The sequence below is a fragment of the Hirundo rustica genome, chromosome 7 (assembly GCF_015227805.2).
Source record: "Hirundo rustica isolate bHirRus1 chromosome 7, bHirRus1.pri.v3, whole genome shotgun sequence".
NCBI classification, from domain to species: Eukaryota; Metazoa; Chordata; class Aves; order Passeriformes; family Hirundinidae; genus Hirundo; species Hirundo rustica.
Window position 1 is genome coordinate 15,913,520 of NC_053456.1, and position 14,033 is coordinate 15,927,552.

The window sequence follows — 14,033 nt, forward strand, 5'->3', positions numbered from 1 at the left end:
GCCTGCTCCATTCAGCGCCTCGCCGAGGCTGGGCTGGCCTACCTATGTATAGCAGCCCAGCAGGAGCCACCCCAGAGAGCTAGGGAGCTGCAGGCCTGGCTGTGCCTCTGTGCTGCCTCTGCCAGCAGCCAGAGACAGCGTGCCCTGCGGAGAGCACGGCGCGGGGTGCACGGTGCAGGGTGCATGGTGTGCAGCACACTGAGCTGGACCCCAGACTGCAGGCAGACTGCAGAACATGTCACACAGGACATGCTGCATGGGGGAGGATGTACTGCACAGGATGCTGCATGAGACACCAGGCTGTATTGGATGGGATGTGCAGGACACTGAGCTTCTGGAGGCACAGAGAGGCTGCACAGGTGGCCCACCATCCACAGGGCAGGCAGGGTTAATGCATAGGGAACACCTGGCACTGCCCCTCAGGCAGCGGTAGAGAAAGGGCACTGGGTCTCCTTACAGCCTATGCCTCTCCTGCAACTCCCACCCTGTGAGCCAGCCCATGGCTATACAGCCCGAACAGCAGCCTAACATCCTTCTCCTGGACCTGCGGCAGGGCCTGCAGCTGGCCTGGCTCTGTCTCATCTGTTCTTCTTCCCCTGAAGCTGGGCGAGCCTTCCCCAGCCCCAGGTAGAGCGGGGACCTTTTGCCATCCCTCCTGTTTCATGACTCTGGACCTTGCCAATCAGCAGACTGTCATGGAGATGCCACAACCACTCCGCCCCTCAGCTTTCCCTTTCCAAGGCCCCATTCGCACATTTTGTCTGCCCTGGGGACTGCCACCTGCAAAGTGCCTCCCCCATGCCAGAGCTTCACAGGGCTCTGATCCCCACCAGGTCCTTGCCCAGATTTCGCTGCTGTGCGCAACTGCTGCCACTTCCTTCTAGCTCTCCAGAAGCTCTAGACCTTCAACTCCTCCATGCCCTGGGGGCACCCATCATCGGCAGCTTCAAAGCTCACCCAGGGTACCCCCTCCATCCCTGCCAGCTTCGGTTCCTGGCACCACCCTGCCCACAGCCCGGCCTCCCCAGCCCCACGCACCCCCTGCTCCCGGCAGCATCCCCCCCACACACCCCCTTGTCCGGGCACCAGCCCCCCCCCCCCCGACCACGCTGTCCTTGCAGTCCTCGCATTCCAGACGTCTCAGCGCTTTCACAGCTCAGAGATAATATTCACGGCGAGCAGACGTTTGCGTCAGTGTCAGATAGATCTCAATGCCACCCTGCCCCGGGGGGAGCGCAGCGGGCAGAAGGGTTGGGCTGGCAGAGAGAAGCCCGCGGCAGAGCCCCCCGAGCCAGCACCCTGCTGCGTGCCCCACGGTCATGCTGCTGCTCCTGCACCTGCTGCCTGCCATGCTGCCCACCGCCGCCCTGGCCAGCTGCACCGGGGCCGGTGCCGACCGGCAGCTCATCCTGGCCAAGGTGCGGGCTCGGGTGCTGGAACATCTGAGTCCCCCCCTTCTCCAGGAGGAGCCGCAGATGGAAGCAAGGAGGGTACACCGGAGAGACGTCCTTGAAAATGCCGATGTGGAGCCAGAGGAGCTGGAGGACACCTCCCAGGTGATCTTATTCCCTGCCACAGGTGAGAACATCCTGATGAAATGGAGAGGGCAGAAGGGTGAAGCAGGGTGGGGGTTTGGAGCAATGCAGATGCTGAAGGATGGAGAGGCTGACGTGGTGGTCTGTGGAAGAAGGGGAAGAAGGTATGCCAGGCTGGGACACGAGCATGAGTGAGATTTGGTGGAGAGCTGGGAGATGGAAAGGAACGGCACCTCAGCACAGACAGAGCAGAGGGACTGGCAGCACAAGAGGGTGCTGGGAGGCTGGGAAACAGCTGGCCAGGCAGGATGCTGAGACATGGGGAGCACTGAGGAGCAGGGTGGAATAGGGTGGGATGCTAGGGAATGGGACATGATACTGGAAAGTGGGTTGGGATACTAAGGGACAGGGCAGGATGCTGAAGGATGGGGCAGGATGACCAGCTGTAAAGCACGACAGCAGCAGATGGGGCAGAATGCTGGGGCATGGGATAGGATGTGCCTGCTGGGGGAAAGGGGGCAGGATGACCAACTATGGGACAGGACTGGGAGATGGGCCAGGATACTAGGGAGATGGTCAGGATGCAGAGGACGGGAGAAGGGGACAGGATGACCAGCTATGGGGCTGAATGCTGGGGGACAGGGCATGATATGGACTCTGGAGGAAAGGGGCAAGATAACCAGCTATGGGGCAGGATCCTGCGGGGCAGGGGTGACAGTAATGGACCAGCCCAGGGCATAGCAGGCATCAGCTGTGGGGCACAGCACAGAAGCTGCTGCACAGCACTAGACATCAGCTCCCCTGCACCCTGCCACAGCCTACGCCAGCAGCCAGGTGCCTTACCAGCACTCCAGGGACCTCTGCAACATCCCATTTTCCATCTGGCACTGGGGATTCTCCCCAGGTTTGTGCACACCCTGATCATCTTTTCCCCACCACAGATGTGCCCTGCGAGCCCACGCAGCCAGACAAGCTGCTGGAGGAAGAAGGGATTTTCACCTACCTCTTCCAGCCCTCAGCACACACCCTGAGCCGTGTGGTGACTTCTGCTCAGCTCTGGTTTTACACTGGCCCCTCGGCCGCCCCCAACCACTCAACACCTGACGTGCTGGCCCTGTCGCCTCAGGGGCGGGTGCCAGTGACAGCCATGGTGGAGCGGACACCCGAGCACTGGACAGTGTTTCACTTGGCCCCACAGCTGCTGCCCCAGCTCTCGCAGCCGCTCTTTGTGCTCCTGGTGCGCTGCCCTGGCTGCCCCTGCCTGCCCGAGGGGGACAAGATGCCCTTCCTGGTGGCCACCACCCGGGCCAAGGGCAGCGAGAGGGCTCGTCGCTCTGCCATGCCCTGGTCCCCAGCCGCCCTGAGCCTGCTGCAGCGTCCATCTGAGGAGCTGGCTGCCCACACCAACTGCCGCCGGGCTTCCCTCAACATCTCCTTCGAGGAGCTGGGCTGGGACAAGTGGATCGTGCATCCCAGCAGCTTCGTTTTCCACTACTGCCACGGGAGTTGCGCCGCAGGCCACGGGCTGAGCCACCGGCTGGGTGTGCAGCTCTGCTGCGCTGCCCTGCCCGGCACCATGCGCTCCCTGCGCGTCCGCACCACCTCCGATGGCGGGTACTCCTTCAAGTACGAGACGGTGCCCAACATTCTGGCCCAGGACTGCACCTGCGTCTAGGGCATCCTGCAGCCCGGCCCCGGACCGTGATCCCACCCAGGAGGAGTTGCTTTCCCAGTGGAACCCTGGCCACTGGGATGGGGCAGTTTGGCTGTACCACCCTTCCCTGCACAAGCCAGATTTTTGGGCTGGCCCAGTACCATCGCACTGCCAGACTTGCCCTAGGGCCAGTCCCAGCTCAGAGCAAATCAGGGCATGGCGGGGCAGGCATAGGCACAGCCTACGGCAAAGGCATCACTGCCCTGCCAAAGCCAGGCTGCTGTCTGCAACCAGACTAGCCCTCATCTCTCCCCACCTGATTCCCTCCTGCAATTCTGTGCCCCTACAAAGATTGGTGTCTTGCTCCTGCTGTAGAGTTCAACAGCTTGCCCCGTGGTCCAGGCAGGGCCAGGCTGTGGCAACAGAATCAGGATGTGCCTGGGTGAGCCCACACCAGGTGGCAGGGCTGGCAATGCACTGTTGGCAGGGCTGGCAGCAAACATGGCACCACAAGTGAGCCCTCTCCCAGCAGCACAGCTTGTTGGAAAGTTTAATGGGATGAGTGAAATAAACCTGTTCCCTTTACTAAAGCAGCCTGGAAATGCCAGCTTCCATCAGAGGCAGCCACGGAGGTGGCATGCGGTTATGCAGTGGGATATGACCTCCCTGGGGGCTTCCAGATGGAGAAACGAGGGGATGGGCAAATACTGTTAGAGGCATCCATCTGATTTGGGGTACCAGAGAGGAGACTGGAGTATGCTGGCCAAAATGGGAGCAGTGTGGCTGGGTTTGATCCTGCCCCAGGTAGCGGAGTGCAGAGCAGAGCAACATCCCTTCTGCTCCGGACAACAGGTTGTGCAGGGACGGGGGCAGCAGAGGGCTGTGGAGACATGGGGACGGTGGGAGGATGGGGAGGCAGAGGAAAGCCCCTCACCTGGCCCCTTGACAGTGACGGGGCCAAACAGGAATGTGGCCAGTGCAATCCCTCTCCAGCAGGATGATGAAGACTGCCCTGGCCACAGCCGCCCCCGCACAGCAGGAACAACTGAGTCACCCTGGGCAGCAGGGAGGTCCCAAGGCACGCACGGCAGCCCAGACGCACAGGATTCCCTTCCCACCCCTTCTTCCCGAATGAGCGGATGCAGCAGTTCAGTACAAAATGTCTTCAGCCTTTACTAATATAGACATTAAAAAAAAAAGAAAAACAGAGTGACAATCATTTCCGAGTAAAAAACAACGCTACAAAAGTCCCCATGTGACCCAGGCTGAGATGATGAGGAATGCTCCACTGGCTCCTGGCCGAGCCCAGCTCGGGGCACCACGTCCCCACACTGTGAGGTCAGGGTCTGGCTCCGTGCAGGGGGTCCCAGCCCTGCAGCCAGAGTGGGAGGAGACAAGTTTTGGTCCAAGGGTGGCCTGCCAGGACAGGGTGGAGGCAACGGGAAGGACAGCCCCTGACCTCTGCACAGACATTTCCAAGCAGGCCAGCCCCGCAACTCACAGCCCCAGGCCAGGATGCTGTGCAGCATGGCCCCCCTGGCCACAAAGTCACTTTCTGGCAGCACAGTGCCACCTCCTGCCCCCTCCAAGAGTAATGCCAGCCCAGCACTCTGTCCCACAGCTTAGCCCGGCCAGCCAGACCCCCAGCCTGCTCCCCTAAGTGCCCCACACCTCAGGGGGCAGTACCAAAATCACCAGCACATGCACAGCACCAGCCGGTGCTAACGCGGGTGGCAGAGGGCATAGGGGGCACAGGGGGGTATGAGGACAACATGCTGGGGAAAATGGGTGCGGGAGGAGGAAAAGTGAGTGAAACGGGAGATGGGGAGCACAGGCCCAGAGTGGAGATTGGGATGGAGTACAAAAATGCCAGGGTGCACATGTTGATGAGTTTATAAAAACGTACAAAAATAAGATATTCCCTTTTTGAAAACTTAGTAGGAATGAACCCCACGGCCCCCGACCCCTCTGCTGCCCACCGGGACAGGACTGCCCAGACTGCCCCGCTGGGCAAGCGTGTGGCATCCTTTGCCCTGTGCTCCTGGCAGGGCGCCTATCCCACGGTGGCAGCCACTCCAGCAGACACCGCTGTCATCCCTGGTGGCACTCACAGCCCTGTGGGGAGCAAAAAGCAGGTTAGCACCCACGCCGGGGGGATGGGCAGCCCCCCATGTCTCCACCCCAGCGGGCTGGATCCATCCCCGTTCCCGCTCACCTGTGGTCCTATCGCAGGCAGCGGTCCCCTTCTCATGGGCGAGGTTGAGGCGGTTCTGCTCGGCGGCGATGCCATTGGCCTCGGGACTGCTGCTGCGGGCAGGGCTGGGGGGCCGCGGCGGGGGCTGGAGGTGGAAGGCCACCTCCAGGTGCTCCTGGGCCAGACGCAGGTGCTCACGCAGCCGGTCCAGCTCGTGCACCGGGGGAGCTGCAGCCAGGGCGAAGCGCCCCTGGGCCAGGTTCTCCCGGTAGTCCAGCTTGCTGTTGGTCAGCGGGGCTTGTGGCAGCTCCTTCTTCAACGAGTGATAGGTGGGGGGGGCGCTGGGCGCTTTCTTGGGGTACTGCGGCGCAGGGCTGTCTCCAGTCGGGAGCGGGGGGCCGTCGGCCTGGCTCAGGGCATCGCGGATGCGCCCCACACCGAGGTGCAAGAGCTCGCAGAGGTTGAGGAAGAGGCAGAGCCCGCTGACGGCATACATGATGAGGAGGAAGATGGTCTTCTCAGTGGGGCGGGAGACAAAGCAGTCGACAGTGTGCGGGCAGGGGCTGCGGCTGCAGACGTAGGAGGGGCTCACCTCAAAGCGGTACAGCAGGTACTGCCCGAAGAGGAAAACCATCTCCAGCACTGAGCGGCACAGCAAGTGCAGGACATAGGCACGCATCAGCCCATCCTGCTTGATACGGCGCCGGCCATCGTGCTTCTCTCCGCCCTCTGGGCTCTTCTCCTTCTCCACCTCAATCTCCTCAAAGATCATGGGGTCTTCTTCGTTGTCATCTTCTGCCTCCTCGTAGTCTCGCCCGGCTCCCCGGCGCACCACCGGCATGCGTGCCCGCCGGGCTGGCGGCGTCCGGCGCCGTGAGGACTCAGGCATGCGAGCGATGCGGTGCATGGCAAAGCCCAGGTAGAGCACGGACGGCGTGGCCACCATGATGATCTGGAAGATCCAGAAGCGGACGTGGGACAGGGGCGCAAAGGCGTCGTAGCAGACGTTCTCACAGCCCGGCTGCTGCGTGTTGCAGACAAACTTGCTCTGCTCGTCGTAGTAGATGGACTCTCCCCCCACGGCGGTCAGCACGATGCGGAAGACAATGAGGACAGTCAGCCAGATCTTGCCCACGAAGGTCGAGTGGTTGTTGATCTCCTCCAGGAGCCGCGTCAGGAAACTCCAGCTCATCCTGACCAGGCAGTTGACTCAAATCCTGCAAGAAACGGACAGGCAAAGAGGCGCTGAGCAAATCCACGTGCACCTCACCAGGACTCTGAAATCCGCCAGCTGCTAGCCCAGCTCTGTCCGGCTCTCTCTTCCAGCACCGCTGTCCCTTCCCTTACCCATAGATCCATAAACACAGCCCTACTCAGGAAGCTGCCACCCCAAAACTTTATCCCCTGCTCAGCACCACCTCCCTGTGCTCCCATCCGCGTCCTGCTCCCTCTCTGCTGCCAGCCAGGTGGGTGGAGGCGATGGGGGAAGGCTGGGACATGCTGGTTGCCTGCAGGGACACATCTAGGGGAAGAGTGAGCACAATCACAACCAGAGCAAACATACCAGTGCAGGGCAGCTGTGGACTGTGAGGGGACAGGCAGTCCACCTCCTTCTCTGCTGGTGCCACAGCACCCATTTATCACCTGGCACTGGACAGGTCCCTAACCAGCGTTGCACCCTGCGAAAGCACTCACACCCTCACATGGGGGTCCACAAGGCACTGGAGGGAGGCAACACAGGGCAGCTCCACTGGCCCACTGCAGCTGCCAGCCCTGAGCCCTGACTGAGGGGGGCAGTTCCTCAGAGCAGCATCCCCCACGTGCTAATCAGCCAGGTCCTCTTCACTCAACAGAGCTCTCCTCCGAGAGCCAGGAGAGATGCAGCATCACTCTCCCACCAAACCTCAGTGCTGTGCCCTCCCACCTGCAGGACCCCAGCCTCCAAAGCTGCAGTGGCCAGTGCTCACAACACCCTGCAGCTCCACAGCAAGGGCTGGTGGGGGGATGAAACAGGGGACAGGACAGTGATAGCAAGGGGCAGTGTGGGGCAGCCAAGGAATTGCACAAAGCCCTGGCAAAACAGCTGACACCAGAGACTGGGGAGGAAATTACAAGGACCATGTCACATCTCCCGGCTGACACCAGAGATTGGGGAGGAAATTACAAGGACCATGTCACATCTCCTGGCCAAAGAAGACACAGGACACCCACACCGCTCCCCGCCACCCCTGTTTTCAGCAGCTTGTGCATGAGATGATGCAAGCCAGGGCAGCAGGTGGCAGGGATGGCCCAGGGCAAGCAGAGAGTGTGTATCCACACAGAGCCCCCAGCGGCCCCTGCCAGCCCCATCCCATCGCCCCTGGCCAGGGCATGTCCCTGCAGATGATGATCGATGCTGCACTGATTCCTCTATTGTCCACAATAAGAGGATCTTTTACACTAAGCTCAGACAGCCTCCTGACATACCTCACCTAAGCAGAAGAGTCCCTCCAGCACAAGAATCCACACTGGGGACATGCTCTTACTGCAGGAAGTGGCACAGGCTGACACCAGGGACCCAAATTCAGCCCAGCAGGGCCACCACCCTCCTGTGGTCGTACGCCCTGCAAGGTTTCACTGCTGCCCTGTGTCCCAGGTGTGAGCCCCTCTCCCCCACCACCTCCCTGGAAGGCAGATGCTTTGTGTCTCTAGCAGCACACCACCCTGGCACCAGGGTCAAGAACAAGGTGAGAGGACCAGGTAGGAGGACACTTCCAGGAACTAAAACCCAAGCCATGTCAAACCACGACAGGTACCAAGCCCAAGGAAAGCAAAAACATAGGGTGGCATTGTTGCGGTGGCCATGGAAGTATGGCATGGCAATGGCTGGCAACATGGGATGGCAGCAGCAGTGGGCATGGCCAGAGCAGCACAGAGCTACCTGCAGCCTGTCCCCTATCCAGGGCAGATGGCCAGAGGCCAGTTTTCAAAGCAGTACAGCCACACGGGGCCTCCTGGCCACGCTGGGAGTCAGGACTAGCACCACACACCTTGGCTGGACCCTACACCTATCCCACAGTCCTACCGACCCCAGTCCCCCCGAGTGGGGCTCCCAAGTCCCGTGTGCCCTGTCTGAGACCCCCAGCTTCGCCTGCCCAGGGGGACAGCAGCAGGCATCCCACCCTGGGGCTCACCGGCCCCTGCCCATCCGGGGACCGCTGTCCCACCGACCCCTGCCACCCTGGGGACCCACTCCTCAACCCCAGCCTTCTCAAGGTCCCCGGTCCCACCGACTCCAGCGTCCCGAGGGCCCCCAGCCCAGCCGCCCCCGCCCGTCCGAGACCCCCGGTCCCCCGATCCCGCCCGCCCGCGGCCCCAGCCCACGCCCGGGGCTCCCGCCGCCCGGGGTACCGTCCTGCGCCCACCCGCCTGCCCCTGCCCCGGCGCCCGGCTCCCTCCCGCAGCAGCCCGGCCCCACTCACGGCACACCGGAACGAGCGGCTCCCGCCGGCAGGCGGACAAAGCGGCGGGGCGGCGCACCGCCGCCTCCCGCCGAACAAAGGGGCCCGGGGCCGCCCCGCCCCGCTCCCGCCCGTCGGTGCCTACCGACCGCCCCGCTCCGCATCTCCGCCCCGCCCGTCCCGCTCCGCGAAAGCACCGGCCGAGCCACGCGGCGCGGAGCCCCGGCCCCGGCCCGCCCCGCTCCGCCGCGTCCTGCGCCCGTCGGGCGGTGCCGCCCTCGGCGCTCCCCTCCGCGCCTCGCGAGGCCGCGCAGGGCTGCGGGCAGGGGCCGGCGCCGGCCAAAACTCTCCCAGAGGCGACTCCCGCCCCAGCAGCCCCGTCCGGCCCCACTGACCGTTCCTGCCCCGCCGCTGGCTCCCGGGAGGCCGCTCCCGCGGAGCGAGGCGGGGGCTCCCTGCCCGCTGGAGAGGGACGCTCCGGACCGCGGCCGCGGCTCAGCCCGCGGGCTGTTCAGGGATGAGTCCGGCCGCAGGGTGAGCGGAGGGAGCCCCCGCTCCGGCCTGAGAGTCTTCTGCACAATAACCGCCTGTTCCTTACAGCGTTCTTCCCCGCTAGTGGAGAGCCAGGATGGAAGAAAGCAGAGATCTGGTGCAGAGGTGGCCCCACACACGGTGGGAACGCAGAACGAGGCGTGCCTTTGTGGTGGTAATGTGCCTCAAGCCCTTTTTTGAAGGGCTTTTTTGAAGCCCCTGTTTGAAGTGCTGCTGTTTCTCTTGTCCCAGACTGAAGTCCTACAGCAGGACCAGGCCGAGCACGCAGCACCTCGAGATGTGCCTTTAGAGTTACCTACTGCGCCGCCAAGGCCAGCTCAACGGCAGCAGCGGCTTTGACTCACCACCCTGGAGCCGTGCCCTGTCCTTTCACCCAGGGACCCTGGCCACTTACTCGGTGCACTGCTAAAATTGGCTCCGTGGGAATTTTTTTGGGGCTGAGTCTTCACACTGGGCCAGCCACACCCTTGACGTCCTGAACCCCGTTGTGTGGGGGTGAGGAGGGATGCCAAGCAGTCTTGCATAACCCTACCAGTCATGCCGAAGCTGGTGTCTGTGTAAGCTCATGAAGCACTTCTTCTCCTTACTGAAACACGTGCTCCTTCCGCAGAAGGGTTTCTATGAACTCTGGTGCAGCACTGGGGCTGAGGCCATGAGGTTGGGGCAAGGAGAGCTATGGGGACTGTGGCCATCACATCCAGTGTGGGGTTTTGGTTTTTCTGCAGCAGCCCTGCTGCTTCCCTAAATCAGCAATACCACCATGGCTCAGCACCTGCAGAACCTGGACACAGGCCTGGTGCTCTTACATGGGAGGGAAACTGGAACCCCCCCAGAGCAGCGTTCTGTACCCTGGCAGAGATGCAGGTGTGTGCACAACAGGCTGGGGAAAAGGCCCTGCTTTGGCCTCTGGCTCACTCCTTTCTTCTCCTCAGCTCATGGATGGGTCAGTTCCAGGTGACACATTATGCTCTATGGAGGGAGAGCTGCAGCAAGTGGAGGGGAATTTGACCAGGACATGAAGGAATAGTTTTCAGTTTTACTGAATCCCATTCTCATGCATGCAACTGTGGCATTAACATTTCTGCAAGGGAAAGCTGCGTTTCAGAACCAGCACACACACTCTGGTCACAGTCTCCATCCCAGGCCAGGAAAACCAGGAAGAGGTAGATGCAAGGAGACAGCAAGCCGAGCATGGAAAACCCAAGATTTTAGAAGAATGTAGGGAAGCTTTCAGCTCCAGAAATGAAACCCAGAGCTGCTGGGAGGTTGCACCTGCAGTGCAGCGTGGAGAGGTGGGAACAGGGCAGTGGGCTGCCAGCATGAGGTCAGCATTCCAGCACGCTGCGGAGGTCAAGAAGCACATGTTCAACCTCCTGCTCTTGCCTGGCAGTTAAAGTGATTCGTGGCTTTCCTCACAGTAGCCACTTGTTTTCAAGTGTTTCCAGCCTGGAAAGCTTGCCTCCAGCCTGGCTTCAACCCCAGGCAGCCGAGCAGTTTGCCAGGGGTAAGGGACCTATATCACCCTTTGACTCTGGTGCTCAGTGCATTAAGAACAAGTCCTTATTTCACCAGCCTCACATTGAACTGGGGAGTGTGATCCCTGGGACACTGCAAACTGAAGCCCTTGTGCCCACAATGAAGGTGCTTGTTGGGCTGGGGTCAGGCACCACTGCTGCAGCATTTTTGCACAGCTCAGCCCATGCCTGGGCTGCAGGGCAGGGATTGCCTCGGGAGGCCAGGCCTGGGGCTGGTGTCACACACCCCATGGACAGACGCAACTGTGCTTGTCAGCATCCAGCCACTGGCGTCAGAGCCCTCCAGCTTCCCCTGTGATGTTGCCCTGGGTGTTCCCGCACTTCACCCTTTTTTTAAGCTTGCAAAACCCAAATGCCTGCAGAGGCATCATCCTTTCAGCCTGGGGCAGGGGGAAAACCCACATCATCCGGGAAACAAAAACAGTGGTCTAAGGGTGTTGCCCACCCTCATCCCTTTCCACATCAGCTGAGGCTGACAGAACATAGTTAGCAGGAAGGATGTACAGCGCAGCAGTCTTGTGGGGTCTGGCTCAAAGATCAGCTCTGCAGAGGAAACAGGCACTGTCACCAACCGCAAAAACCAGGATCAGCCCCAAACCACTGAGTCTGTGGGACAGAGCCATGGAAGGGCAGCTGCACAGCCCAGCAAGAGCAAGGGGAGCTGGTAAAAGAGGAGATAGTGGCTGAGGGGGAGTGTAAGCAGAGGGATAAGAAGAACATCCACTTCTTGGACAAGTGCTACAGCTCAGGATGGATATGGCAAGAGCTTGTGCAAGCACTCCTTCCTCCCTGTTCAGGCAGAGTGCTGCAAGAGAAGCACCTTCTGAGATGCCACTGCCAGACCCTGCCTTGGCTACCAGACACAGGGTGCAGGGAAGGTACAGAGCCCACTCTGGTTCTTGAGAGCAGCCTGTTTGTGCTCTGATCAATAAAGCAGGATGGGCTGGGCCCTGCTATGACTGCCTCTGCTTCTGGGGACAGTGGCAGTAAGGCAGATGGTGTGGCTGGGCGCCCTGGGTGCGTTTGCTGCGGGGTGACATGGACAATGCCTGGCTGGTGCTTGGCAGTGGGGCGAGGAAGCCAGCTCCACCCTCTCCAAGCAGGGCTGAGCAGGCAGCGCTGCAGGTAGGCAGCACGCATCCCTGGCAGCAAACATGCTCTTCCCAGATTAAACAACTTGTCTGGCACTGGGACAGGGAGCAGATAACTCTATTAGGGACTGTTTGTCCTGATACAGGACAGCTCCATAACTAGCTTAATACCCTTCTGATAACAGGCAGAGGCACACTCAATTGCAAGAGCACAAAGGACAATTACCATGCCCTCCAACACAGGCTGAGCAAAGGCTGAGATGGCTTTGAAATAGTTTCCTTCCCTTTTATCCCCTCACTCGATTATGCAGCGCAGTGGGGGTTACACAGCACAGCCCCTGCTCACCTCTCTCATGCTATGGTGTCCTGCACAGTTCCTGGGTGCTGACTTCTGCCAGCACCATGCACGGAGCTTGAGCCCAGCCTGCATTGGCTGCTCTTCCCCTGCCTGCTAATCTGGAGGGCAGCGCACAGGGAAGGGTTTTATACAGGCCCTGGACACTGCTCTGTACGGTGGGTAAGGATCACTGGCACCTTGGAGGGATGAAGCTGGCCAGACAGGTCTGTGACCCATGAGGAACACGCGCCCTTTGCTGCTACCTCTTATGTGCCCTGGAGATGAGGCCAGCAGGGATATTCTGCTAGAAGTAAATGACCAGTCACTCCAGTCACCGGGCTTCACTAGTTTGACACAGTGCAAGGGGGCTGACAGTTAACCCACAAGCTATGTATGCTCAAGGCAGTACTGCTTTAGAAGGCAGAGAGATGCAGCAGGAAGCACTGAAGTAGCCAAACCCATGACTGACTGAAGGCATAAGTTTCATTGGTAACAGCAGAGTAAAGCAGGGCGGGTACGTGTCCATGGAAAAGTGGTGGTAGCTTCAGGCTCGTGGCAATGGCCTGCCTGAGGCCACGGCTGCCTGCAGCCTGCCTAGAGCCCTGTGCCCACCCCAGCCTGGGAATCCTTTCAGCTATGTACACCTTGAGAAGACAGTGCTACAGCAAGCACAGGCAGGGCAACAGTGGTTCAGACCAGCCTTGCTCTGTGCTAGCAGCTGAGTGCTGGAGCCAAGTGCACTCAGAAAAGAAGAAAGAGCAAAATCCAGATTGCTTAAGAGCAAACTGGGGGACTGCATAATCAAAACTGAGACAGGCAGAAGATATCTGCAGCTGGTTCAATATATATTCCACCTTTCTGCAAACCCAAGCTGTCCTGTAGAGCTCCAGTTCCCACACAGCCATCAGAGGGATGCCTGCAGTGCTGGAAGGTGGAGTGTGTCAGGGAAGCCCCTGCACATGCCAGCTGATGCAAGGAGACCAGTTAATGTAATCACTGCACCAGGTGCAAGAGGCCCTATAGCAAAGCATTTGTGATCATAGAGCAACCAAAAAGGGGTTAATCTGTAATAACCACGAGAAAATGCTAAGCAAAAACAAAGCAAGTATTTCATGAAAAGGCAGGAGACAGGTTGCGGCAGTGCATGTGAGCTTTCCCGTCAGCACAGCAGCCAAAGGAATGCAGAAGAGCAGGGAGCTGTTAACGGGACCAGGAGGCTGCTGCTGAGCTGGGAGCACAGACCACCACAGACATGACAAAGAAGAGAAACAAATGAGTAGTCACCTCTGAAATAAAAAGCGGGAAGAGCTTGAGAAGAGCTGCAGACAGGCACGCAACCAAAACCTTTGGTTCTAGCAGTCCACACTTTGTCAGGCCCCTCAACACATACCCAGATACTGGAGTAGCAAAGATGCAGCTTGGCTAGGATCAGAAAAGCAAGTTCCAGGGATGTTTTCTCAGGGAATCAGCTTGAGCAGAAAAGGCATCAACAGGCAGGTCCAGTAACTCCAAATTTGTCTTTGCCCTTTGTGAAAAACGCAACTATAGAAGGTGAAGACAGAACTTACACAAGCTCCTTAAATGGCAAGATGAAGACATAAAACCCTACTGGTGTTTACTGGCTCAGCTCTCTCAGAGTCCTTCCCCCAGACAAAGCTGGGGACTGAGCTCACTCCCACTTAAGATCTGAGAAAG

The 14,033-nt window shown here is 59.9% G+C and overlaps 2 protein-coding genes across 4 annotated transcripts; one reads left to right on the plus strand and one right to left on the minus strand.

The window, feature by feature from the left end:
• Nucleotides 1-1,284: 1,284 nt before the first annotated feature.
• Nucleotides 1,285-3,779, plus strand: INHA (inhibin subunit alpha). Its single transcript, XM_040070162.2, has 2 exons — nt 1,285-1,578; nt 2,477-3,779. The coding sequence occupies exons 1-2, from the start codon at nt 1,320-1,322 to the stop codon at nt 3,208-3,210; spliced, it is 993 nt and encodes a 330-aa protein (XP_039926096.2). The 5' UTR covers nt 1,285-1,319; the 3' UTR covers nt 3,211-3,779.
• A 558-nt stretch (nt 3,780-4,337) lies between these two features.
• Nucleotides 4,338-9,480, minus strand: LOC120755350 (gap junction gamma-1 protein-like). 3 transcript variants are annotated; one of them, XM_040070161.1, is made up of 3 exons: nt 9,422-9,480; nt 5,405-6,600; nt 4,338-5,304 (listed from the first exon to the last, which is right to left on the minus strand). In XM_040070161.1, exons 2-3 carry the CDS (start codon nt 6,573-6,575, stop codon nt 5,297-5,299), a joined length of 1,179 nt encoding a protein of 392 aa, XP_039926095.1. In that variant the 5' UTR covers nt 6,576-6,600; nt 9,422-9,480; the 3' UTR covers nt 4,338-5,296. The 3 variants fall into 3 exon arrangements, with proteins under 3 accessions (XP_039926095.1, XP_039926093.1, XP_039926094.1); XM_040070159.2 differs by lacking the exon at nt 9,422-9,480 and adding an exon at nt 8,845-8,915; XM_040070160.1 differs by lacking the exon at nt 9,422-9,480 and adding an exon at nt 8,852-8,914.
• Between the last annotated feature and the right edge of the window lie 4,553 nt (nt 9,481-14,033).

What these genes read in the sequence shown, in the direction of transcription:
- INHA (XM_040070162.2), top strand. Translation starts at nt 1,320, where the DNA reads ATGCTGCTGCTCCTGCACCTGCTGCCTGCCATGCTGCCCACCGCCGCC. An exon ending in GATCTTATTCCCTGCCACAG is followed by an intron (nt 1,579 to 2,476) that starts GTGAGAACATCC and finishes TCCCCACCACAG; the next exon opens with ATGTGCCCTGCGAGCCCACG.
- LOC120755350 (XM_040070161.1), bottom strand. Translation starts at nt 6,575, where the DNA reads ATGAGCTGGAGTTTCCTGACGCGGCTCCTGGAGGAGATCAACAACCAC.